Raw genomic sequence first — 27645 nt, 5'->3', positions numbered from 1 at the left:
TTTATACCTGACCTGCCTGGTGTATTCCTTGGCTTTCATGATACTTTTTGTTCACTAATGTTCTCTAACAAATTGAGGGCTTCACAAAACAGCTATATTTATACTGAGATTATATTACACACAGGTGGACTCTATTTACTATTTAAGTGACTTCTGAAAGCAATTGGTTCCACTAGATTTTAGTTAGGGGTGTCAGAGTAAAGGGGGCTGAATATAAATGCACTCCACACTTTTTTCAGATCTTTATTTGTAAAGAAATTTGAAAACCATTTATCATTTTCTTTCCACTTCCCAGTTTTGTGCCACTTTGTGTTGGTCTATTACATAAAATACATTTACGTTTTTGGCTGTAACATGACAAAATATGGAAAATTTCAAGGGGTATGAATACTTTTTCAAGGCACTGTAGTTTTACATAGAATGTTTAGACTCTGTCTCAAATCTTTTCTTTAAGTCTATTGGGGGACACAGGCCTCATTTCTGTGTTTTATAGCCATTGCTCTCTTGCTTTGGTATGAAACTGTGACTTACTGGTTATGAGCAAGGGTTATGCTCCTCCTGAGGGCAGCAGTATAGCCCAGATATTCAAGAATCCTGTGTCCCTCCAATATACATGAGGAAAAAACCTCTTGTAGAGAGCATGGGGAATATCAGTCTCAGGTTAAGTCACTTCGCTCTCCTGCTGTAGGTCTCCTTCGGAGAGAGGGCAGGATTGATTACAGTAAGCCTGGCACTTGGTGTGTGTCGGCGTAAGTGATCTGTGTAGGCCAGAATTTCTTGATCTACCTTTAAAAGGAGCATGTGTGAGCAGGAGGTCAGGATGGTGCAAGTATCGGAGCTTGACCGGTTATTAAAAGTGGTGGGTTGAAGCTGGGGAGTTGTGTATTTACAAGGTGAGTTGCCTTATGTGAGGGTGGTGAGAGACTGCAGGGAGATGAGCATGAAATGAAAAATAATAAATGTAATCTTCTTTCCAGGAATTAATGATGGCCAGAAGGAGCCCCCTTCAAACCCCACAACCACCTCATGCCAACCCTCAGCAGAAATTCCACCTGGCCACTTCATGTCCCCCACTGACTCACACCACCCCTGATAGACTCTTGCCAACTGCCTCAAACCCCCCCGCACTTAACAGATGACCCCCAACAACCTCACTCCCCCACTGAGAGATGGCTTCCCCCAGGCCACCTCACACTACCTCCTGCTGACAGACATCTTGCCTTAAACCACCATTGACATCTCCACCCAGGCCCCCTCACACCCACTGAATAACAGACATGTGGTTGCCAGACAGCCCCTCATGCCTCATGTCCCCCGCTGATTGATGTCTCCCTCCACCTAACGCCCCCCACCCTGGCAGACATCCATACTACAACTCACCCCACAGATATTCCTCACTCAAATCTCAGTCCCCCAGCACGAAGTACACGGCTCATGTTCGTTAAAGTGTTTGTGCTTAGCCTCTCAACACCTATCCTGCTTATTTGTGTCCATTCCTCAACTGCCAGTACCCAGCCCGTGCATTGACTCCCCAGCACTGCACCTCTCCTGCACATACTCTCTGCCAACATACCCTTAAGATTACAGTTTTGCAAAAACTGGTCACTATTACCTTGTTACTGGAAAATCAGAAAATCTGTTGTACCATGTACCTTTTAATGTGGTCATTGTGCTGACCTCCCTTTAATTAGTTCTGTTTTTATGATCACTTGGCTTATCTCCTTTCCAGATTTTTGCATCTTTGTACAGTGTTATTGTACTGTATAAAAAAACAAAAACAAACTAAAAATCTTTAATAAATTTGTTGTAAAGTAAAAACTGCCCACTTTCAAGCCCTCCTATCTTGCGCATACTTTTTGCTGTAATACCCTTCTCACTTCTCTCCTGCGAATAATTGTCCACTGTCATACCCCACTGCACTTCTCTCTGGTACATACTATTGTCATGCCCTTTATACTGCACATATTGATCTCTGTCATACCTCACTGCACTTCTCTCCTGCACATACTATTGTCATGCCTTCTATACTGCACATACTGCTCACTGTCATACCCCACTGCACTTCTCTCCTGCACATACTATTGTCATGCCTTCTATACTGCACATACTGCTCACTGTCATACCCCACTGCACTTCTCTCCTGCACATACTATTGTCATGCCTTCTATACTGCTCACTGTCATACCCCACTGCACTTCTCTCTGGTGCATACTATTGTCATGCCCTCTATACTGCACATACTGCTCACTGTCATACCTCACTGCACTTCTCTCCTGTACATACTATTGTCATGCCCTCTATACTGCACATACTGCTCACTGTCATACCTCACTGCACTTCTCTCCTGCACATGCATTGTCATGGCCTCTATACTGCACATACTGCTCACTGTCATACCTCACTGCACTTCTCTCCTGCACATACTATTGTCATGCCCTCTATGCTGCACATACTGCTCACTGTCATACCTCACTGCACTTCTCTCCTGCACATACTATTGTCATGCCCTCTATACTGCACATATTGATCTGTCACACCTCACTGCACTTCTGTCCTGCACATACTATTGTCATGGCCTCTATACTGCACATATTGATCTCTGTCATACCCCACTGCACGTCTCTTCTCTCCTGCACATACTATTGTCATGCCCTCTATACTGCACATATTGATCTCTGTCATACCTCCTGCACATATTGCTCACTGTCATACCCCACTGCACTTCTCTCTGGTACATACTATTGTCATGCCCTCTATACTGCACATATTGATCTCTGTCATACCTCCTGCACTTCTCTCCTGCACATACTATTGTCATGCCCTCTATACTGCACATATTGATCTGTCACACCTCACTGCACTTCTGTCCTGCACATACTATTGTCATGGCCTCTATACTGCACATATTGATCTCTGTCATACCCCACTGCACGTCTCTTCTCTCCTGCACATACTATTGTCATGCCCTCTATACTGCACATATTGATCTCTGTCATACCTCCTGCACATATTGCTCACTGTCATACCCCACTGCACTTCTCTCTGGTACATACTATTGTCATGCCCTCTATACTGCACATATTGATCTCTGTCATACCTCCTGCACTTCTCTCCTGCACATACTATTGTCATGCCCTCTATACTGCACATGTTGATCTCTGTCATACCTCCTGCACATACTGCTCACTGTCATGCCATTCACATTATTCACCAGCATATACTGCCCCTAGAACACTTGAGCATTTTTTGGTATGACCCCAACCTTTCCTGTTGTTTACTATACTTCGGCACTGAGTCACCACTGTTTAAACAAGTCCAAGCACACTGAGTCATGTTTTTGTTTCTGATTTAAAGTTGCGGGGTGTGAGTGAGTCTTAAATGGTTAACTTTTCTTGTGTCATCCAGTGAATCTTTGAGTTGTAAGGATTAAACTGGTCATAGATGAGCACTAGTTCAGTCCTCGGTCATCAGTCTTGTGATTAGGACACAAAGCTCCCCTGATGTAGTTACTGGTGCACTTCAAGAACACTGCAATATGGCTATTAGTCCTTCATAAATCTGATTGTTCAGAAGTGCATTGTACTTTATTTCCGCTTTGACTCAGCCTTCCAGGAAGCCGGTCAGCTCATTTAGTTACCTGATCTTAGAGAGTCACTTGCAGGATGTGGAGCAAGGGGTCTTTACTGAACACCAGGGTATAAAAATAGCATAAGACGGTGTTATGATACACGGCTGTTAGTAGATAAAGGCATTAGCTAGCTTAATTAACATGTACGTGAAGAAGAAGGTCATGCTTTTTATCCATAACATACAAGTAACGTATCTCCTTTTTTCATTTTGCTCACATTTGTCAAACTGTTAGTCGAGTGACACCTTTAAAGCGATATTAAACACAAAGCCAAAAATGTAATATATTTCTGCTTACTAATCCTTAGATGGGGTGGGTGCATTCTTTTTCTTTTTTGGGATTCCCCCCCTCTCTATTTTCACCTGATGATCTGGACAGTAGCACACCTCTTGTATTAGTGAGACACCACTCTGGATGAAGGAGCACAGGGGCACCTTTGGGCAGCAGCATTGTTAGTCTGGGGTGAGGGGAGTTTTAGATGGACAGATAGATTAAGCCATCGCATCTAAGAATTGGTAAACAGTAATATAATAAATGTTTGCTTTGGGGTTTAATACCACTTTAAAGTGCATTTGAGACAGGGGCGGACTGACAACTCATGGGGCACAGGGGCAATAGGGGATCATGGGGCCCCTTTGTCCTTGCCCAAACTCAAAAAAGCCTATGAAAAAGGTACCAAGGGCATCTCATGGGGCCCCCTACTGACCCCGGGCCCTTGGGCAGTGCCCGAGTTTCCAAATGGTCAGTCCGTCCCTGATCTGAGAGCCACAAATCAAAAATGCTATTTAATTTATTGTTTATAATTCAAAGCAAACTTGCCCATCCATGTCTCCATGGGGGAGGAGAACTCCAAGAAGAGAGCATCACAGACAGTCCCTGTCACCCCCTGATCTGTACCCTCCCTATTAGTAATGGAGGCAAGTGAGGGGAAGCGTTAGGCAGGCTCCCGACCTGCTATTTTGTCAGTCGATTACATCATCGCTTGGTTGGATACAGGCGGTCAGCCCAGCACAGGGTTGGATTTTCAACATGTGGCTCTGTATAAAAAATAAATAAATAAAATAAATAAAAAAAGAGTCAGGCTTGGATCAGACAGGCACAGTCTACGTGAGTGACAACTCTGCTCTTATTTCAGGAGCAATGCAGCATCATTGTCACACAATCACAGAAAACAGCAGTAGGTGGACTTTACTGGCAGGATAAATGGGTTTTTATGTGACTTTGTAGGAGAAGTAAGAGAAAACTAAGTGTAGGTGCACTTCTAATTAAATGCTGCAGCACATATTTTTTAATGGAGGCCATAGTTCTTTAATATATGCATTGGTTCTTTCTTTGATGTAGGTTCCGAAATCTTGAGACTTTAAAAGCTTTATCCACTTAGCTAAGTCTTTAGTGAAATGTAATGTGGGTTTTTATATAATATCTAAATTTTCTGTGCAACGCTTCTCTCCTTGGGAAGTTTTTGGTTTCCCGCAGGCAGATTATGAAGGAATGACTGTGCCACCCAGCACTGTATCTATTTTTCTAAATCCCCAGTCATCTTTTATTGCAGCTACCCTTGTTCTCTCACTCTGTCCTAAATTTGAGAGGATTGCATGTCACAGATAAATCTAGGATTTACGGATTATTTAGCACAGCACATTTCAAATTACAGTTTCTAAGCCCTCATTTGAAGCAGGTAATTTCAGTTTCATGTCAACAGTGGCCTACTTTGCAAACATTTGAGGGTCAGTGTATTTATTAACCCCAATGATAATCACTGGTAATTTAGAATAAACTCCATTCATGAGGAGGATTGAGGTAGGCTTTGGTGTCTTGTATTATTTTATTAGAAAGAAAAGGTATAGTGAACAACAATTTCTGCTTATTTACATGTTTTACACTCAGGCTTGAAGACGTACAACCTAAAGTTAACATTCTTTAAAGTGATATTAAAGGCAGGTAAACAAAATAACAAGCATGGTATAATTATCTGGTCTTTGCAGTGGTTTTGCACAGAGCGGCCCTGATCTTCTTGGGTTCCACTGCCAGCGCTGTAGTCCCATCCCTCCTGCTGAGTGCTCTCAGAATAAGCAGCTTGCTATGGGGGCACCCAAGCAGGATCGCTCCTGAGCCGCTGATGTACTCGTCCATTCGCGCACACAGCCTCAGTGCTGCCCATTCCCCTCTCCTCATTGGCTCACTGGCTGTGAAAAACAGTGGGAGCCAACAACTCCTGCTGCTCTCCCAGCCAATAAGGAGCGAGGGTCCCTGGAGAGCCAAGGCATAGAATGCATAAAGATAAAAACCTTGAGCCTTTACAACCACTTTAATGGAGTGATTATAATGCTATTGAATTCACTAGAGTGTTTGACTGCTGTTTTCCTTTTTGGAGCATTTTATCAGAGAAATCTGTTTACAATCTGTAGGTATATAAGTGTGTGTGTAATCTCTGTCCAAATATTTCGCTCACATCTAAAAGTTGCTGACACCCTCACCTATGTACCAGTGCTTCCACTAGTGCTGTTTCACTTGTAGTATGTTGCAATTAGTTATAACTATGTACTTCTAAAAAAGGGAGCACTGCTTTATTTGCTGTCACAGCCTTGATGCTGGTGTTTAGCAGCTCTTCTGCCATTGTTACCGTGAGACAAATTGGAGGGGGACCACTTTCTTGTGCATGTACCAGAATATATGAATTACTCTTCTCTGCAACCATGGCAACAATACTCTGTACAGGATTTCACAGAATTGTCATCTCCTTGCTCTTTTTATATGCTCACTATGTTTCCCAGATGTATGCTCAGAACCTCAGGTTAAAGTATAGGCACCGCGTATATTTTTACTCTTCGATGAGACCCTTTCAATTTAAGTACACTTATCCAAAGGTTTTTACACACAAAAAAATGGTGGCCCTTAAAGTGGAAGTTTCGCCAAAGCCTAATTAACTCTAAACCTACTCACGGCCACTTTCTAAACCTAATCTCTCTAGCCCTGTAAAAGAAAATTGATGCACTTATGATCTGCAGCAACTCTGGTCCAGTCCCAAGTTGAGCTGTCAGTGGCAGCTCCGATGTGTGGGAGTGTGCAAGAGAGGCAGCCGACAATAGAAGCCCCATAGTAACTCACTGGCTAAGTGGTTATCACTTCCACCTAGCAGCTCTAGGGTCATTGGTTAGAATCCTAACCACGGCACTACCTGCACAGAGATTGCATGTTCTCCCTGTGCCTGCGTGGGTTTCCTCTGGGTAATTCCGTTTCCTCCCACACTGCATAGACATGTTGGTAGGTTAATTGGCCTCATCTAAACTTGCCCTAGTATGTGTATGTATGAATGTGAGTTAGGGACCTTTTAGATTGTAAGCTCCTTGAGGGCAGGGACTGATGCGAATTTACAATATATGTGTAAAGCCCTGTCTAAAAATGACGGCGCTATATAAGTATCTGTAATAAATGAATAAAAGACTCTATGGGCGATGTCTTCTCTCAGGCATTTCACTTCCATTGTCGGTTCTCTCCAGCACACAGCATCCGCCGCTGGAGACCGGATTGGATTCAGAAAAGGTATGTATAGCGATTTCTTCTTTACAAGGCTGAATAGATTAGGTTTAGAATGTGGCTGCAAGTAGGATTAAAGTTAGTTAGGTTATGGCTGTACTTCCACTTTAAGCTGGTGCTGGCCCTCCTAAATGAAATTTTCCATTCTCTGCCTCCCCACACCCTCGCAGTAGTAATCTTTTGGTTAAATGAACAAAATAAGTAACTGTTCCTCCTGCGCTTAATAGATACCTAAAACCAATGTAGAAGCGGCTAGCACCCAAACCCCTTACCCAAAGGTGTACATCAACAACATAAATTATCATATGGTACAGCGCTAAAAATATATAACTCTAAAAAATATATATAAATATATATAAACGAAATAAATGTGAAATATAAGAGATCCTTCAGGGATCTATTACAAAGTGCCATATAGTGCAAATAGTGAAGTAAACAAATCGGTCCTAAAATGGACCCTTATACAAAGTGGAAAAACAACAAACTTCCCAATCTCAAAATGGAATAATTCTCACACACCAAACATGTAAAAAAGGATGGGATAATCGTACATCAATCGCCAAAGTGACAAGTGCTCATCAAAAAACCCATACAATATTCAATAAATCCATAAATATGAAAAAATAAACAATGAAAAAAATGTGGAAAAAATTTATTATATACAGTGATTCTGAAGAAGTCACGTGGGATACGTGACGCAACGCGTCGATACGCGGTGATGTCATTAAGGCGGCAGCCATCTTGGTACACCCTGATACATGTTAATACACCCAGAACATGTAGTGTTGAATGCCTGTATATTTCTACTAAAATGTGAGTGAAACCTGGCGTTTTTTATACTTCTATTTATTGGATTAAAACAATATTGCACTATGGAGGATTTCTCTTCTTCTTTTATGAGCTACGCATGACCATATGAGAGTGAGTTGGCGGTTATAAGGTCATCTGCCTACCTATCCAGGAAAAGGGTGGATCCTTATGCTGTTTGTGGAGCCCTTTTTGGAGGTCGGATAGCAAGGAGGTCTTAACTGTGTAGGATCCTGGTGTGATCCAAAGGGCGCATTGGCCCATAGGGTCATTTAATGGAAGTGAGGGGGCATTTCAGCCATTGTAAGATTTGTTTGGTGCGCACACCACACGGCACCATTTCTTGGTCCATTGATTAGCGAAGCACCTTAGATGTGAGGGATTTTTTTGCACTTTTTTGGACTTTATTAGACTTGTGTGATTGTTTTTTCACTGTATATAATTAATTTTTCCCCATTTTTTTCATTGTTTATCCATTGTTTATGCACAGCAGAGAAATACACAGCAACATGCTTCCCGAGTAAAACACAGCACATGTTGTAAAACAGCACTCAGTTAATCCTTTTATCGCCCCAGATGTTAACCTCTTCCTGTCCACTGTCATTAGTACAGTGTCAGTGCTTTTTATTAGCACTGATCACTGTATTAGTGTCACTGGGGTTGTCAGTGGCAGTTAGTCAGTTCCCACCCCCCAGTGTCAGAATGCCCACCGCAGTCCCGCTATAAGTCTCTGATTATTACTTATTACTAGTATAAAAAAACAAACAAAAAAAAAAATTCCAGTATATATACCGCCATTTGTAGACGCTGTAACTTTTACTTAAGCCAATTCATTTACACATATTGGGATTTCTTTTAGCAAAGACATGTAGCAGAATACATTTTGGCCTACACTTATGAAGAAATTTGATATTTTACATTTTTTTTTACTGGATATGTTGTATAGCAAAGTCAAAAATATATATATATTTTTTTATTTAAAATTTGTCGGTCTTTTTTTTGTTAGTGCAAAAAATAAAAAAAGGGAAAAAAAGGACATAAATTTAATTTGGGTGCAGTGTTGCATGACCGCGCAATTGTCAGTTAAAGTAATGCAGTGCCATATCACAAAAAATGGCCTGGTCAGGAAGGGGGGTAAATACTCTAGAGCACAGGTGTCAAACACAAGTCCCGCGGGCTGAATCCGGCCCTCCAGGCCATTTCATGTGGCCCTTGCACCTCTCCTGCAAGTACTCCCTTGTCTCCGCCCCCACCTTGTCTCAGCAGTCGGCAGCAGAGAGGAGAACTCCTCTGCTAAATCCTACACCTCTCAGTGCAGCTGAAGCACTCCTCATCCCTGCCTCCCCTGGTCTCAGCATTTAGCAGACTCTGGTAACTGACTCCACTCTTCCTCATGTCCTCCTCCAGACCCTGTGCTTTCTGCGTTCCAGCTCTGCCCCCAAAGGGGGTGCACAGTGATGTTAGGGAGGGTGTGGTATTCTTGACATCTGATGTAATGGGAAGTGGGGTGCTCTGGAGATCTAGTCTTACAGATACAACTGGCCATTTGCGGAAAATTATAATGCTGATATGGCCCATGATGAAATGGAGTTTGATACCCCTGCTCTAGAGGGCAGGTGGTTGATAGAATCTCTACTGTACCTTATAGTAATGAAGTGCGCTCTATTATTGGAGGAGGCAGACCTTTCATCATTTGCACATCTTCCATTGATAGAGCACTCTATTAACCCTCACAGTACCAAAATATTACTGGGGGGAAGTGGTGATAGAGGATCCAGATGCAAATGTATTATTATTATAGAGTATTTATATAGCGCCAAAGGGTTTGCTCAGCGCTGTACATTAGAATGGGGGACAAGACATGAGACAACACAGTAGCAAAACAACACACGAGGGTTAGAGGGCCCTTCCCTTTTGAGCTTACAGTCTAGGAGGGAGGGCATGGTGATACAGGAGGAGATGGCTGTGGGGGATGGAATGGAGTGAGGAGTGGAGGGGATCGGCTGTTAGTTGAGGGTGGGGTAGGCTTCCCTGAAGAGATGGGTTTTCAGGGTGCACCTAAAGGTGATTTTAAGCTCAAAAGAGCTCGAAAGAGCAGGGCCCTCGATCCCCTCATGTTTTGCATTGTATTGGTATTGTTCTGTCACATGTTCTGTCCCCCTTTGTAATGTACAGCGCTGAGCGAACTATTGGCGCTTTATAAATACTGTATAATAATAAAATTAATAATAGGGGACAATCTGATGGATTGGTTAAGTGAGTTCCAGAGGATGGGGGAAGCTCTGGAGAAGTCCTGTAGTCGGGCGTGGGAGGTGGAGACCAGGGAGCTAGAGAGTAGGAGGTCTTGCGAGGAGCGAAGGTTACGGGTAGGGTGGTATTTGGGTATCAGGTCGGTGAGGTAGTTTGGGGCAGCGTTATGAATGGCTTTGTATGTCAGTGTTAGTAGTTTGAATGTACAAATGTACAGATCTTTCAGCATTATTGTTGGCACCTGAAGATTAATCTGGAGCTTTTTTCTTTTTTTAAATATACTTTTTTGTTTTTTACTTTTTTCACACTTTTATTGTTTTCTTCATTTCCTTGGATCTGATCATTGACAGCGATTCATTGCTATACGGAGACCCTTAGCAGAGTACAACAGGTCCCAGACGAAGTACTAAGAGGAAATGTTGTGAAGTCACATGTGGCATAATTCGTTACACTCCTGATGTAAATATAATGCGGAAGTATTGTGTTTAAATTGATGTTAGAGCAGCACCTATGTAGCGCTGTGTAGTATGATCTAAAGACCAGGAGCTGATTGTTTCACTTTCTTGGGTTCAGCTGGGTGCAGTCTGTTGAAATGAACTGGAGTAGCGTATGGTTTTTATGGTTGTCTTGATTCAGTTTTTATGTATGTTACTTTACGATGGTGTGTAGTCATTAATTTCCAGTTTTGTTACAGGCCTGGGGGTAGCCCAGCATGGCTGCAGCTTCATATGACCAGTTGTTAAAGCAAGTGGAGGCTCTGAAAATGGAGAACACTAACCTTCGTCAAGAACTAGAAGATAATTCAAATCATCTAACAAAGCTAGAGACAGAAGCATCAAACATGAAGGTAATTATTGAAAGCAATATCTTTTCCTCTATGTCCTCTGTTATGTACATCAGAATTTTTTCGTTTTATTTTAAAGTTGATCCAGGGAATATCAGATTGCCTCTTGGGGGATCAGGAAGGAATTTTTTTCCCTTGCAGGAGCAACTTAGATCATCCTTTGCTGGGGTTTTTTTTTACTTCCTTTGGATTGACTGTGAGTGTAGGATTATAACTTTTTTTTTTTTTAATGGTTGAACTGGATGGACTTTTGTCTTTTTCAGCCAGACTTACTATGTAACTATGTAACCCCTTCTCGCCGAACGTACGCTTATACAGTGGGGCAAAAATGTATTTAGTCAGCCACCAATTGTGCACATTCTCCCACTTAAAAAGATGAGAGAGGCCTGTAATTGGCATCATAGGTAGACCTCAACTATGAGAGACAAAATGAGAAAAAAAATCCAGGCAATCACATTGGCTGATTTGGAAAGAATTTATTTGCAAATTATGGTGGAAAATAAGTATTTGGTCACCTACAAACAAGCAAGATTTCTGGCTCTCACAGACCTGTACCTTCCTCTTTAAGAGGCTCCTCTGTCCTGCACTCATTACCTGTATCTATGGCACCTGTTTGAACTTGTTATCAGTATAAAAGACACCTGTCCACAACCTCAAACAGTCACACTCCAAACTCCACTATGGTGAAGACGAAAGAGCTGTCGAAGGACACCAGAAACAAAATTGTAGACCTGCACCAGGCTGGGAAGACTGAATCTGTAATAGGCAAGAAGCTTGGTGTGAACAAATCAACTGTGGGAGCAAAAATTAGAAAATGGAAGACATACAAGACCACTGATAATCTCCCTCGATCTGGGGCTCCACGCAAGATCTCACCCCGTGGGGTCAAAATGATCACAAGAACGGTGAGCAAAAATCCCAGGACCACACAGGGGGACCTAGTGAATGACCTGCAGAGAGCTGGGACCAACGTAACAAAGGCTACCATCAGTAACACACTACGCCGCCAGGGACTCAGATCCTGCAGTGCCAGACGTGTCCCCTTGCTTAAGCCAGTACATGTCCGGGCCCGTCTGAAGTTTGCTAGAGAGCATTTGGATGATCCAGAAGAGGATTGGGAGAATGTCATATGGTCAGATGAAACCAAAATAGAACTGTTTGGTAGAAACACAACACGTCGTGTTTGGAGGAGAGAGAATGCTGAGTTGCATCCAAAGAACATGAAACGTGGCTGGGTCTTCCAACATGACAATGATCCAAAACATAACATACCGCCCGGACAAGGAAGGAGTGGCTTCATAAGCATTTCAAGGTCCTGGAGTGGTCTAGCCAGTCTCCAGATCTCAACCCCATAGAAACCCTTTGGAGGGAGTTGAAAGTCCGTGTTGCCCAGCGACAGCCCCAAAACATCACTGCTCTAGAGGAGATCTGCATGGAGGAATGGGCCAACATACCAGCAACAGTGTGTGCCAACCTTGTGAAGACTTACAGGAAACGTTTGACCTCTGTCATTGCCAACAAAGGATATATAACAAAGTATTGAGATGAACTTTTGATATTGACCCAACACTTATTTTCCACCATAACTTGCAAATAAATTATTTCCAAATCAGCCAATGTGATTGTCTGGATTTTTTTTCTCATTTTTTGTCTCTCATAGTTGAGGTCTACCTATGATGCCAATTACAGGCGCCTCTCATCTTTTTAAGTGGGAGAACTTGCACAATTGGTGGCTGACTAAATACTTTTTTGCCCCGCTGTATGTGGTCTCACAGAAGTGGGCCTTTATCCCTGGGGCTGCATATATGTGGAATCGCTGCGATCGTCAGGAGCAGGAGAATTTATTTTGGGTTATTCTTTGGTGGTAAATGTTTCTTGCTATTTTTGGCCAGCTTTCCTTTAATGATTAAAAAAAATAAAAATCAGGAGATATCCATTAACATTTACCACCAAATGAGAGCTCAATTTATCCTGGTAACACCAGGTAAACCAAATAAATTGTTACCTAATATGGTGTTGGACCGCCTTTGGCATCCAAAACCAGCTGAATTCTCTTCGGAATTGTCAAATATAAGTCTTGGATGGTGGATTATGGAGTCTGATACTACGCTTCATGCAAAAACCATTGCAGTATTCGCAGAGATGCCAGAGGAGTAAAACTAGACTTAACTTTGTTCTCCAAATTTTACCATAGTGGCTCTATGATATTGAGGTCCGGCGACTGTGGCGCCCAGGGAAGATATGAGACTTTATTTGCATGCTCATCAAACCATGATTTGACAACACCAGATGTGTGAATCAGAGCATTGGTAAATGGCGCTGTCTTCAGGAAACAATATCTGCACCATGAGGTGCACATGGTCGGCCAAAATATGTACCTAGTCACTGGCAGTGACTCTACTTTTCAAGGTGATGATGGGACCTGCAGAATACCAAGATATGGCTGCCCAGACCATGATTGCGCCCCCACCATGCTTTACTAATTGGCACAAGACAGTCCTGGTTGTAAACTTGCGACTGTGTTTGCCACATGTAAACCTGTCCTGTGGTTGGGAACAGTGTGAAGCTCGATTCATCGGACCATCTTACAGTCTTCCATTAATCGATAGTCCACGATTCATGGGTATCGCACCAATTTCTCCTCTTTTGAGCATTACTATCAGTCACTTGTGGTCTGGCAATTGCATCTCACCCGTGAATATTTTGCTTATGGAATTCTCTCTTTTGTGAACATGGGCTTTGGAAGACTGAGATTGAGCTCTGCAGTCACTTTTGCAGCAGTTGCTTTCTTATTCTGGATCACAATCCTGCATGATGTCCTTTTGCCTCTTTTGGTCAGTTGACCATGTCGACTGCACTAATGCTTATCGGACGACGTTTTCCTGGAAACTCTATATGCTGTCTTACCCTTTTGATACTGTACCTCATGACAGCACAAATAAATTTGCAACTTCAGTCATAGGGGCAACAGTTAAGCGAGTACCAACAATTTGCCCTATTTGAAGCTCAGTAAGCTCTTACTTGACTCCGTATCACTAGAGGCTCACGCAGTGAATGATGAAAGTGAAGCTTCCCACCCGTTAGCTAGGTGTCTGATCGCACAGCAGAAGAAAAAGAATGTTTCATCACTTCTGTTTTCAATGGGAAACATGTTGTCATTTTCACACCTGAAAATCATGTAGCATTTCCATATTTTTGTCCAACCTCTGCTGTGATATGTACAGTTTTACTAACACATGTCAAAGTTTTAAAATTGTGTTCAGACATTAACATTTGTTTTACCCTCCAACACTTAGGGGTTAAACATCATTTTATGGTTATAAGTGTGAGTGTTTTGGAAAGTAGCGTGCGTTGTGCCATTGATATATTCGGAATATTTTCTGTAGAAAGATGTTTGTCAGATATGCTGGGGATTCAGACAAGTCCGATATTCGAAGGCTGAATTCTCTAGAGTAGATGGGCTGTTTGGAAGTTTTATAGACCAAATACTGAAACAGTTGAATATTCCTGTAGAGACATCTGCAGCAGGGCAAGATGCTAGACAGAGTGTACGTGAAGATTGCTGGCATATGTTAAAGTGAACTTTTGTAATCTTTAAGCCTGTATGAAAAGTGATACAATCACCACCCTTTCTATTAGCTGTTTAACTTAAAATGGTATTAAACCTAAAATCAAAAATGTAATATATTGCAGTTTACCAGTCATTATATGTTGTGGCTGCATTAGTAATCTCTTAGATTTTTTCCTCTGTTTTTCACCTGGTTATCTGGCCAGTAACACTCAATGAGCAGCAACAGACACACCATGGATACACTAACAAATTGAAACCAAATTCCAGCTAACGCTTTTTAGGCAGTTACAGCAACAGTTTTTTGTTCCTTTTGGAATAAAGGATATACATAAATAAAAGCTGAACATTGTAAGCACCACTGTCAGTGGTAAATGGTTTATCTCAGCCCTCTAACTGCTACATTGCAGGACAGCCTGATTTGTTGAAAAACAACACTTACTGGCAGGGTCACCAGGTGAAAATAAAGGAAAGAGAGCCTAAAAAAGAAAACTGATGCAGCCACTACATCTAGGGATTGGTAAGCTGCAATATAAAAAAGTTTTCTTTTGGGTTAATACCACTTTAACCTTTCTCTGATATGTGCAGACTGAACAGTGCAGGTATTGATATGAAAATTTAGATTCCCTAGTTGTACAGAATACAGGCTCATTAATCATCACAATATCTGCAGCTACCCCCAGATGATTGGACACTGGCAAAAAAAGTTGTAGGGACATCCCCCATATAACTCCCAGTCCCAGCTAGAATTGTTAGGTGATGGACTTTTTTTTTTCTTTTTTCCTTTTTACTGAGAGAAGTTTACTTTCTATGCAGGTTTTTTTTTTTTTAATATATCTCTGTCTCTGAATGATCATATTGCTTCACCATAGCCACTGCGACTCCTTAAGCTGCTTTGTGACTGGTTCACCCCTTGGCAGAGCCTTAGAGGCCATACTCAGACGCTTCCAGGTGGAAGATGTAGGGTTGGCCTGTAACGGTGCTTTTGTGCCTGCTGTGGATGCTCTCCATTGCACATAGTGCAATGTATGGAGTTAGTAGCTGAGTGCTGTAGAGGTTCAGGGATTTGGTCTGCCTGTGGCGGAACCTTGTCCCCAAAGACCCTTGCTGGGCTTTGCCCATCATGGTGGGGTTAATTCACAGTTACTCCTACCTATTAGACCTCCTGTGGTGAGTACATGATGGAATCCCTTTAAACATTCAGCCCAGAAAACCCCTTATTCTTTAGACCACCTTCACAGTGTGTAAGACTTGCTTACCACCCTTCTGGTGGTCACTGCAGTAAGCCGGGAGTGCAGGGTAAAGTTGAATTGAGGAAGCTGTTGTGGCACTAATGCAACTAGTGTTTTTTTTTTTTCGAACTGGGCACTTGCCGTGTCTTTATGGCTTGAGAGCACCCTACACCTGCACCATCTGTTTTTCCTTGGGATTTCTGTGTGCACCCTACATCTTCCTCTTTGTGGGCAGAACTTTGAAAAGTAAACATCTCTTGGCTCGCTTCTGTGGGCACAGTAGTTAAATTGGTTGGAGTAGTTTATCTTTTCAAAACTCTCGTGCTCTCATCCTTGATCGTTGCCCCTGCTCTGACTCCCTGCCAGCTTCTGGACATTCTGCTGGGATGTATGCTACACCGGCTACCTCTTTTCTACCCCTTCAAGCACCCCTCCTGAATCAGTCTATGATTTTGCCCTTGAGTCAGACACATTACCTGAGGAGGAGGTGGCAGTTGTGGAGGATGACCCTCTTACAGAGATTTCATTCAAACTGAAGGATACCATAGCTGCCATTTGACACTGTATGCTCTTGCTTCATGTTGGAGCAGCCCAAGTCTAATCATCTCAATGTATCCAGTATGGGATCCCTTAACTTATCTTAACCAGCCAAGACTTTCCTGGTTCATTCTCTGGTAGAATCTATGTTGTATAGGCACTGGTTTCACCTGAAGAAGATTTTTACTCCTCTGATACAATTGGCCCACCTATTGATGAAAATTTCCTACCTAAGTGGGCGCTTCTGGTGGTAGATCCTGCCAGCTGTTGTCCTAACAAGACCCTCATGGCTCCCATGGAAGGTAATCCCATGATCAAAGACAAGAGCTTAAATTTACCAGGATAACGCCCCTATTAGCTCCTTTGGAGTGGAAGAGACTTTATGGGACTGTTCTCTCCATTTATATTTTCAGATGCTGTAGTATTTATATTTTGATTTAGTATTATTTTGATTGTGGTTGAGTGCATCACTTAACACCGTATTCAGTTTATTATTTTATGTGATGAACACATTATCTGTGGTTGCAGCAGCTTAGTATTGTTTCTACACATTATAAACAAAGTTTTATTCAGAGGTAGCGCATAATTTCAATTAATCATATTCAAGAAAGGATGCCATGCAACCTGCAGCTGGTTCTATGGTATGGCAGTCTCCCAGAACTTTGCTGTCTGGACTGAGCACAGGGCCTGAAATTCTAGTTCCATCCTTACAGATGCCTCTGTCCACATTTGGTCAGATATTTTTTACCTACGCTCTTACACTACTTTGTGAATGGCTTGAGAGATGCAGTTCGTCAGTTCTCCAGGATAAGTCTACTTTCCATCCACACATACAGGATTCTTTGCTTCAAAGGCTGGTCAGCTGGACTTCCTTGCAAGGAATGCCTTGAGCTGTTAGCCTCTCTCCTTGGATAAATACACCAAGGAAAACAAGGAATAAGAGTACTTTCCTTCCCCAGAGATAGAGACTTCACACCTCTACCAGAGGATAAGAACGGTTCTTTTCGTCCCTCCCAGTCTTCCAATACCCAGTCTGTGTAGGCACTGAAAAACAAACTACCACTGAAGTAATGCCCCCACTTTTAAAAGTGGGGGGACATCTCTCATTTCTAGGGGCTGCAAACTGATGTCAGGCTTGTCTTCTTCCCCATCATAGCGGGCAGATCTACTTGCTGCTGTCAAACAGCTTTGGTCTCATGGGATTATTACCACTATGCCACCAGAAGAACCTTCAAGGTTTCTTTTAAAATGAGGTAAAGAATGTGACTTTAATTACCCTCCCCTCCACCTTGCCCAATCAGGGAACGCCTTGTATTCAATTAAAATAATACAAGGTGTTAAATGATGGCATTGCAGAGTGAGCAACCCCCTGTGGTCAGTGTGCATTGGGGCAGCCGCTTGGTAAAGGACCCAGAAGATCGCAAAGAACACTAGTGGCACTAATTTATTGTGAGCTTCCACAGCAGTCCCTCAGTTATGATGCATGCATACCTACATTGGTCCAAGCTGGGCCAATGTAAATATCCAGTTAACATCATAACTGGACTTCAGCTTTAATAAATTCACCCCTGATGCCCAGCGCTCGCGATCACCAAAAAATATGCCAGTGTGCAATTTTTGCACCATCTTTGAACTACTCAGAAATCAAGACCAAAATGATGTAAGTAGTTGACTGCTGCTGTGCATCTTAGTGTTGCCTGCAGCACGTTTGTCCGTTGCTCACCCTTAGACCTTTCAACTGGTAAAACCCAAAAATGATAGTTGGGTACGTAATGTGAGTACGAGCATAAAGATTTTGACAGAGTGCTGGAATTGTAGTTTAAATTTGCTGAAAAGCTGCGGGTTGTGTACTTCACCATGAAAAATGAAAGAATATTGAAATGAGGCAACCAAGCAGGAGTGTAATTAGGTGGCATTCAGTAGCACAGACATTTTCCTCTGAAACCAATTAACTTAGCCCCTTCAGCGTTCAGTGTAAGCTCTTTGTTGAATTTTCATTTTCCTGCTGGGCATGTATTGAACATTTCAGCCACTGCTGAGATCCTTTGTGATATTTCATGCTCTAATGTTTTAGTATCAGACAACCACTGCTTCAGCATTTGTGTTTGTTATAGATGTTCAGTGGGACAATTGCGTGATGGAGTGCTGGTCAAATTTTTTTTTTTTCATTAAAGGTAATTTTTATTATTTTACAAATTTACAAACAAAGTAAACCGGGTACCCAATGGTGGGTGGCAAATACAGGCTATAGACATATATCCCATTGCTTAGTCAACAAAAGCAACAAAATTTGAGTGCAGTCCCATCATTGTTACAAGACAACAAAAAATTAACTTAACTGGTGAAAAAGATACCAAATATTAGATATAGCACAAAATTAGGGGGGAAATGTTTCTTACGCCTTCCCCTTCCCTTCTCATAAGGCACCCCCTAAGGGGTCATAGTTACATAAGCTACATGAAATTAATTACAGTCTAAACCTCAATATCTACCGATACCAAGGAGGTACAGGTAGACCGAATTTTATCGGATTGACAGGGATAACCTCTAGCCATATAAGTTAATTTATACAGTGGCAAGGATTCATTAACCAATCTAATCTACAATGATAAATTAGCAGGTTTGGGTTTTTTCCAATGTAGCGCAATGCATTTTTTGGCATAGAAAAACAGGAAGCGTGTCAATATCTTTTGGGATTCACAGAGATCCTCCTCTACAAAGTGGTCAAGTAAACATCTATTAGGATTACATATATTAGACAAAGATAATTTGTCCCCCCTAAATTTAGTGATAGAAGACCAGAAAGATGCAACCTCCAGACATGCCCATACCATATGAAAAAATATTCCAAATAGCAGCAGAATACCTATGACACTGAAAAGATGTCAGCCTACCCATAGTATATAACCAGAGTGGAGTGTAATAAATCATATGAAAGAATTTCAACTCAATGACCTTATCCTGTGCAGCAATAACACTGGTTACTGGGGACCCCACCACCTCAGGCCATGAGTCATCTTATAATGTTGGGAGATCAGGATGCCACTGCACTTTAAGTTTGTCTGCCCGGGCAGTTTGGAGGGGTAACAGTAGCTGATAATATGTAGCTATCATCTTAGAGTGTTCTTTCCCCAACAAAGCAGTGTCCAGTGCGGATGTTTGCAGAGCCACCTCCCTGAGGCCAAATTGGGCTGCAACTGCGTGACGGAGTTGAAGGTAGAAATAGGAATAGGTAACAGGTATATTAAGTTCAACCCGCAAGGCAGCAAATTATTTAAATAGCCCAGAGGAAAATAACTGATGGCATCAGTTTGGACTCAAATATGCACAACGTTGCATGTCAGGAAGCTAATGTAATTCAGATAAAGCAGGATTATACCACAAAGGAGCATTAGGGGAAACCGTCAGTGGGGTGCCCTTCATTCGTTGATTACAAAGATGGAAGATTTTATAGGAATATTTTAGAATGGCAGCTCCCATGGAGGGATACGGACTATTTCTATACAACACATTGATTAAAGCTTCATAAGAGTGCCTCAAAGCTGCCTGAGTCATCAACGCAGCATTAGGATGGGCAGGGAAAAAAAACCAGGCATGTATATGGGTCAATTGGGTTGCCAAATAGTAACATTGTAGATTAGGTAAAGCCAACCCGCCCTACTGAGTGGGCAGTTGCAGAGTTACCAGGGATATTCTGGATGTGCTAGATCCTCAGAGGAAGGCGGTAAACAACGTCTCTATTTCCACAAATAATTTTTTAGGAATATATACCGGAGCATGCCAGAGAACATACAAAAATCTGGGTAGAAAAATCATTTTATATAAATGTATCTTTCCCAGTAGGGTTAGGGGCAGTGTGGCCCAGGTTCCTAAACTATCTTTTAACCACTGCACCAGCAGCACTAAATTATTAGATTTCTAATGTTGATGAGGCAACTCAATCTCAATCCATAAGTAGTTGAATCAGGAGACCACCTGCAAAAGAGTTGAGTGGAGAAGCAGAGGCATATGAGAGGGGTGAAATGGGTAAATACTGGAAAAATTTACCCCAGTTCATCCTAAATCCAGAAAATTCACCAAATTGAGAGATAACTTGCAGGGCTGTATGAAGTGAAGAAGTAGAATCCACCAAGTAGAGAAGCATATTATTTACATATAATGATGTTTTTTTCCTCCAGGTCATTAGCCATGAAACCTCTGATATCCGAGTGTTGTTGGATAAACGCAGCCAGTGACTCAATGGCTATGCCAAACAGGAGAAAGAGGGTACCCCTGTTGAGTGCCACGATGCATAGGAAATGGCTCAGTGACTTGATTGTTTACCTTTAGTCTGGCCAAAGGGGCAGTATATAAGAGTTTACCCCATTTAATAAAAGTAATGCCAAAGCTAAAACCGCTCAAGGACGTGGTCAGATTTTTAGATGATCTGTAGTCTTTTTAGTTCTTAGTAATAGTATTTGTGCATTTGATTTTTTTTCGCTGGTGAGCAACTTGGTGACCCCTGTCTTCAAGCATTGCATTCCTTTTTTTGTTATTTTTTTTTAGGTTATTGATTTGGCTTTTGGCTAGCCTTGGTTGTGATGATCAATATTCAAACATATATTTACTCTTCTCAAGTCTGCAGAGAAAAGTAGATAATCTTTTATTACGGGTGACCAAGGATGTCAGCTTGTTCTCTTGTGCAAGTGAAGGATCACCAAAAGTTAGAAAATCTGCCTTTGAGATAACACCTTTGACTGTGGCATTTACAGCCTTGTGGAGACCACAAACAGCCTAATTCAAATTAAAGTGGTTGTAAGGGCTGAAGGTTTTTTTACCTTCAGGCAGCGTATGAAGGTAAAATACCTTCTGTGTGCATGCCCCCCCCCCCCCCCCCATTACTTACCTGAGCCCAATTTTGATCCAGTGCTGAGCACTGGAGCAGTCCCTCTTATGAGTCTGTCTCCTCATTGACTCCTACTGCTGTGAGGGGGGCGGGGGCTGAGTCAGCCAATGGGGGGGGGGGGGGTGTTAAGTCATGCTTTTTGTGTTTTATATAGGCTCACTAAGCAGGGTTCAGGAGTGAAAAATAAAAACAAGCCTTTAGTGCTACTTTAACCACTTGCCCTCCTGAGGATTTACCCCCCTTTCCTGACCAGGCCTCTTTTTGCTTATAGGTGCTGCACTATTTCAACTGGTAATTGCACAGTCATGCAGTGTTGTACAAAATGAAATTCATGTCCTCTTTTTCACACAAATAAAGCTTTCTTTTGGTGATATTTCATCACCTGTGCGCTTTTTATTTTTTGCACTATAAAAAAAAATGAAAATTTAGAATTTATTTTTTTTTTACTTTTGGCTATAAAAAAAAATATATAGTAAACTCTGTCATAAATTTAGGCCAAAATTCTACTGCATGTCTTTGGTAAAACAAAATCCCAATAAGTGTATATTGATTGCTTTGTGTAAAAGTTATAGCGTCTACAAACTATGGTATAGATCAGGGGTGGGCAAACTTTTTGACTTGAGGGCCGCAATGGGTTCATATATTGGACCCGGGGGCCGGACCAAGAGTAGATGAATGATGTGTATGTGTCATCCATAGTAAGTATAGTAATATTCCCCCATAGTAAGCATAGTAATTCATCCCCCATATAGTAATTCATCCCCTATAGTAATTCATCCCCCCTATAGTAATTCATCCCCCATATAGTAATTCATCCCCCATATAGTAATTCATCCCCCCTATAGTAATTAATCCCCCATATTAATTCATCCCCCATATTAATTCATCCCCCATAGTAATTCATCCCCCATAGTAATTCATCCCCCATAGTAATTCATCCCCCATATAGTAATTCATCCCCCATATAGTAATTCATCCCCCATATAGTAATTCATCCCCATATAGTAATTCATTCCCCATAGTAATTAATCCCCCATATAGTAATTCATCCCCCATAGTAATTCATCCCCCCTATAGTAATTCATCCCCCCTATAGTAATTCATCCCCCCTATAGTAATTCATCCCCCATATAGTAATTCAACCCCCATATAGTAATTCATCCCCCATATAGTAATTCATCCCCCATATAGTAATTCATCCCCCATATAGTAATTCATCCCCCATATAGTAATTCATCCCCCCTATAGTAATTCATCCCCCCTATAGTAATTCATCCCCCATATAGTAATTCATCCCCCATATAGTAATTCATTCCCCATATAGTAATTCATTCCCCCATAGTAATTCATCCCCCATAGTAATTCATCCCCCCTATAGTAATTCATTCCCCATAGTAATTCACCCCCCATATAGTAATTCATCCCCCATAGTAATTCATCCCCCATATAGTAATTCATCCCCCATATAGTAATTCATCCCCCATATAGTAATTCATCCCCCCTATAGTAATTCATCCCCCCTATAGTAATTCATCCCCCATATAGTAATTCATCCCCCTATAGTAATTCATCCCCCCTATAGTAATTCATCCCCATATAGTAATTCATTCCCCATATAGTAATTCATTCCCCCATAGTAATTCATCCCCCCTATAGTAATTCATCCCCCATATAGTAATTCATCCCCCCTATAGTAATTCATCCCCCCTATAGTAATTCATCCCCCCTATAGTAATTCATCCCCCCTATAGTAATTCATCCCCCCTATTAATTCATCCCCCATATTAAGTCCCCAAGTCCCCCTGTGTCAATTCACTTACCTTTGCTCCGCACGTTCCTCTCGCCGTGTTCCCGCGCCGTTCCGGTGTAGCATGAAAATCTGTCTCCTATGAGGATCTGTCCCCCTCGACGTATCTGCGCATGTGCCAGTTTCAGGCATTAGCAGCCGATCGGCGATCTCCGGCACATGCGCAGATACGTCGAGGGGGACAGATCCTCATAGGAGACAGATTTTCATGGTACACCGGTCTTCAGGGCGGACTGTGAGAGGAGCCTAGCTCCCCTCACGTTCTCCGCGGGCCGGATTAAAAGGTCCACCGGGCCGTAGTTTGCCCATTGCTGGTATAGATACTGCAATTTACGCCATTTTTTGCTATACAGCACTGCACTAGTTTAACTGACAATTGCGCTGTCATGCAATACTGTACATTAATTAAATTTATGTCCTTTTTTTCACACAAATAGAGCCTTCTTTTGGTGGTATTTGATCAGCTGTGCGCTTTTTATTTTTCACTCTATGAACAGAAAAAGATCGAAAATTTTGAGAAAACACAATATTTTCTCAATTCTGTCATAAAAAATATCCAAAAAACTCAAACTTTATTATAAATTTAGGCCAAAATATATTCTGCTACATGTTTTTGGTAAAAAAAAGCCCAATAAGTATATATTGATTGCTTTGTGTGAAGGTTATAGCGTCTACAAACTATGGTATAGATAATGGAATTTACACAGCTTTTACTTTCTGACTGCCTATCACATTTCTTGAGCTGCTAAAATACCAGGACAGGACAAACACCCCCAAATGACCCCTTTTCAGAAAGTAGACACCCTAAGCTTATGCTGAGAGGGATATTGAGTCCTTGGAAAAAAAAAATTTTTCCACAAGTCTTTGGAAAATGAAAAACTTTTTTTTTTTTTTTTTTTTTTTTATACACAAAAGTTGTCACTTAAATGATATATTGCTCACACAAGCCATGGGTATATGTGGAATTACACCCAAACATACATTCTGCTACTTCTACTGAGTATGGGGATACCACATGTGTGAGACTTTTTGGGAATGAAAAAAAAACAGAAGAAATCTCTGCCAGAAAAAGTGTGTGGTATGCTCACCATCAGAATATACCACCCTGCATCCACTCACTTCTAATGGTGGGCAGCACTGCACACACCTACTTATGTATATTCTGAGAGCAAGACCCTGTTGCTGTCAGAATAAACAAGTCGGTGCTGCATCTGAATGACATTTCTGCAAAGAAAACAGCAATGGTTAACAATAAAAGCATTTTTTTAATTGAAGTGTGTGCCAAAAAATATTATAAAATATATATGCCGAAGCATAGGGTCCCATCCACCCACTGTATATTCTGAGAGCAAGTTCCTGTTGCTGTCAGAATAAACGGTCGGTGGTGCAGCTGAATGACATTCCTGCAAAGAATACAGCAATGGTCAACAATAAAACAGTAAAATCATAACAGTAGAACAGTAACAACAACGACAACAAACAGCTATTTTTGGTTTTTAAATTTTTTTTATTTTTTTTGGACTTGAACTTTTTTTTTTTAAACTTTACCTTTTTAAAACAGATTGTAGAGTCTCTCAAAATGCAATAGCCAGTTTCCTGACTACCTAACATCTTTCAAGACCCAGTGTAAATATGTGCCCTGAACTGTGCCATGCTGTACCCTATACTAATACTCCACTAGTGTATGGTAGCGATGGAAGCAGTCCTTGAGGCAGAGACCAGGTTGGCCAGGACAGGAGGGATAAAAAAAAGCAGGTGTCGTGTCTTATTCTGTGTCTGCTACAGACACAATATCTCCTTTGAGGTGACCTTTGGGATGGGGTACCAGAGAGGACATCCGGAAAATGCTTCTCATGTAGCTGGCTAATTGCATCTGGATTTGAGGATTGGACCACAGCACCTTCTGCATACAAAAGCGCCGTGATGATCTCTTCCTGGAACTTTAGGAAGGATTGACTTCATCCAGTTGCTTTGTAAATTACAAAAGAGTTATATATAGCCAATTGAAATAAATAGACACCTTTTTGTACCAGTGTTGAGCTTTCCGGGAAACTAGGTAAGATTCATCATTTGGTTGTTGAAGTTCACCCCTCCCATGTTAAGGTTATAGTCGTGGACACAGAGGAGTTTCTCGACAACGCCAGATACCGTGTTAATTTGGATTGTCCCGTCGGCGTGAATGGAAGACAGGACAAAAACATCCTGTTTGTCCTACTTCACTGTGAGCAATTCATCATTCCTCAAGCATGCTTTCTCCCCCTTTCTAAGTTGGGTATTTACAAGTCGTTGGGGGAAGCCCTGGTGATTAGGACTGTGCCACGTGAGCCAATTCCAAGATTGTACAAGTGTCTGAATAGTGGCACGCTTGTATACAAACTGTCCACGTATAAGTGGTACCCCTTACGGAACAAACACAACACCAAGTCCCAAACTATATTGCCACTGCTCCCCATGTAGTCTGGGCAGTCGGGGGGGCTCTACTTCACCGTCTCTTCCCTCATAAACCTAAATTTGGTGGCCAGTAAAGGGACTCCTCCACGCAGATGTTTTGCTGGGACATATACACATCTGCAAATTTCTCAGTGAGGTGGTTTATGAGGGGCCGAATTTTGTAGAGCCTGTTATGTTCAGGGTCACCCCGAGGATCAAAGAGTGTGTTATCACTGAAATGCATGAAGCGCATTATCGTCTCATATCTATGTCTGGTCATGGCAGCAGAGAACACGGGCATATGATGAATCGGGTCTATGGACCAATGCGACCGCAACTCATTCTTGTAATGCCCATGTTGAGGGTTAGGCCCAAAAAAGTTTGAAATTCGGAAACTGTAATGGTTTACTGTGCGATTGGTCTAGCAAGGTTTGACTTTGGGTTGGCAGCGATATATTGTTGAGCATATAAATTGCTTTGGCCCACAATCAAATTGTACAAATCTTCTGTGAAAAACAGCTCCATAAAATCAAGGGGAGTTAAATTTGCTGTTACCACCTGAATTTCCGGGTTGAGCAGTGAATGGGGGAAATACGGGTGCTGCAGAATCTGTGAGCTGCCAATCAGGATTTGCAAGCACATCCGGAAGGACACTAGGGCCTCTACAGGCCTGTGTGCGAATTCTTGGTGGTTGTGGGACACTACTTGTGCTCGCCACCACACCAGCTTGTATTGCACTTATGGGACTCGCCACGTCACCAAGTGATACTGCAGTGCTGGTATAAAAAAAAGACCAGGATGTACTAGGTCGCTGGTGCTTGCCAGTTCACCAAAAGGTAGTGTGGCAGTAGTACTGGCACTCTGCTGCATATGAGACAAGTCATGCGATCCTAGCACTTCAGCTTCATGGGGTTGGGTACGCCTGATCTCAACAGGGACCTCTTCTCCATCGTCCGAGCTACCTGTCAGGGTGCTGCTGCTGTCTACAGGTTCGTATTCTGAGGCTGATTGTGTCAGGGAGTCTTCCCCTTTGCTCTCACCTGACATGCTCAGAATCCTGTACCTTTCGTTGGACATTTTGGACTCTAAATTTATAGGTACCTAGTGCGCTTCACGGGAAAAAGAACACCTGGCTGTCAGGGACTGCTTGAACTGCTACAAAAAATTGTACCGGCAAGTGCTAACAGAGATCAGGCCTGATTCTGTGAACACTGTGGTTTTGCATGCAATGTATTACAGGTGACAGTGATCAGAAATTATGCTGACACTGCACTTCTTGTTGGGGATGAGGGGGAGCATTGGGGCTAAATGCTAGTGCTGGCAGTGAACGGGGATGATCCTGCTAACACTGGGTTTTTGGGACATTAATACTAAGGGGTGGATTGGTATAGTTTTGTTCGTGATCAATATATTGATCTGTACAAAGACTATACTAGTAAGACGGTGATCAGCGACCTATAGCGTGAGTACGATAGTGTGCGGGCAATCTAATGCTAGCTGACCCTAACTGGGAGGGAAGCTAACTGACCTTGACGCTATCTGACGTCGCTATTGGCACTAATACAGTGATCAGTGAAAAATACTGTACACTGACAGTGTACTAATGGCACTGGCAGGGGGCAATCAAAGGGTTAAATGTGGCAATCAAGGGATTAAAATTTCTCTATCTAACGTGTGTGGGTGCTGCTTTTACTCACATGTGATGTGTTTCTTCTCTCTCTGGAACAAAATGGTTTCAGGGATAGAAGAACCAGCTAGATCCTGTGCCTGTTTTTACAGGCTGTAGGAGATCGACAGTCCCAGCCAAAATCACTGGCTGAGACCTGCTGACATACACCTCCTACAACGAATGACATTGGGGGTCAGCGGGGTTGTGCGCATGCTTGCTCTAAACCCGGAAGAGCCAAACGATGTACGGGTACGTCGCTTTGCCAGCAGCTACTACCCGTTCGCAGTACATTGCAGGCAGCTGGGAAGCGGTTAATGTTCATACTCAATCATTTACTGTTATTAGGCAGTTTATGGCCATTTATGGTCCTGGCTCTATGATAGAATTCAGGTAACTTGAGAAGCTCTTGAATGTTTGCATTAATGCATGGCCATTTAAAGCTTTCTGAAGT

General features: G+C 42.1%; 1 protein-coding gene across 1 annotated transcript in view; it reads left to right on the top strand.

Moving 5' to 3' along the window:
* The window catches only part of APC (APC regulator of Wnt signaling pathway), a 153912-nt gene that overhangs the window by 18459 nt on the left and 107808 nt on the right, over positions 1 to 27645 (top strand). The window contains exon 2 of the mRNA XM_089684736.1: positions 10917 to 11069. Within this exon, the coding sequence (XP_089540862.1) occupies positions 10935 to 11069 (135 nt within the window). The 5' untranslated portion in view covers positions 10917 to 10934. The remainder of the gene's footprint in view (positions 1 to 10916; positions 11070 to 27645) is intronic.

The sequence above is a fragment of the Staurois parvus genome, unplaced genomic scaffold (assembly GCF_062004578.1).
Source record: "Staurois parvus isolate SC_StPar_1 unplaced genomic scaffold, SC_StPar_1.0 ptg000354l, whole genome shotgun sequence".
NCBI lineage: Eukaryota > Metazoa > Chordata > Amphibia > Anura > Ranidae > Staurois > Staurois parvus.
This window is presented reverse-complemented; position numbering and strand designations above follow the sequence as displayed.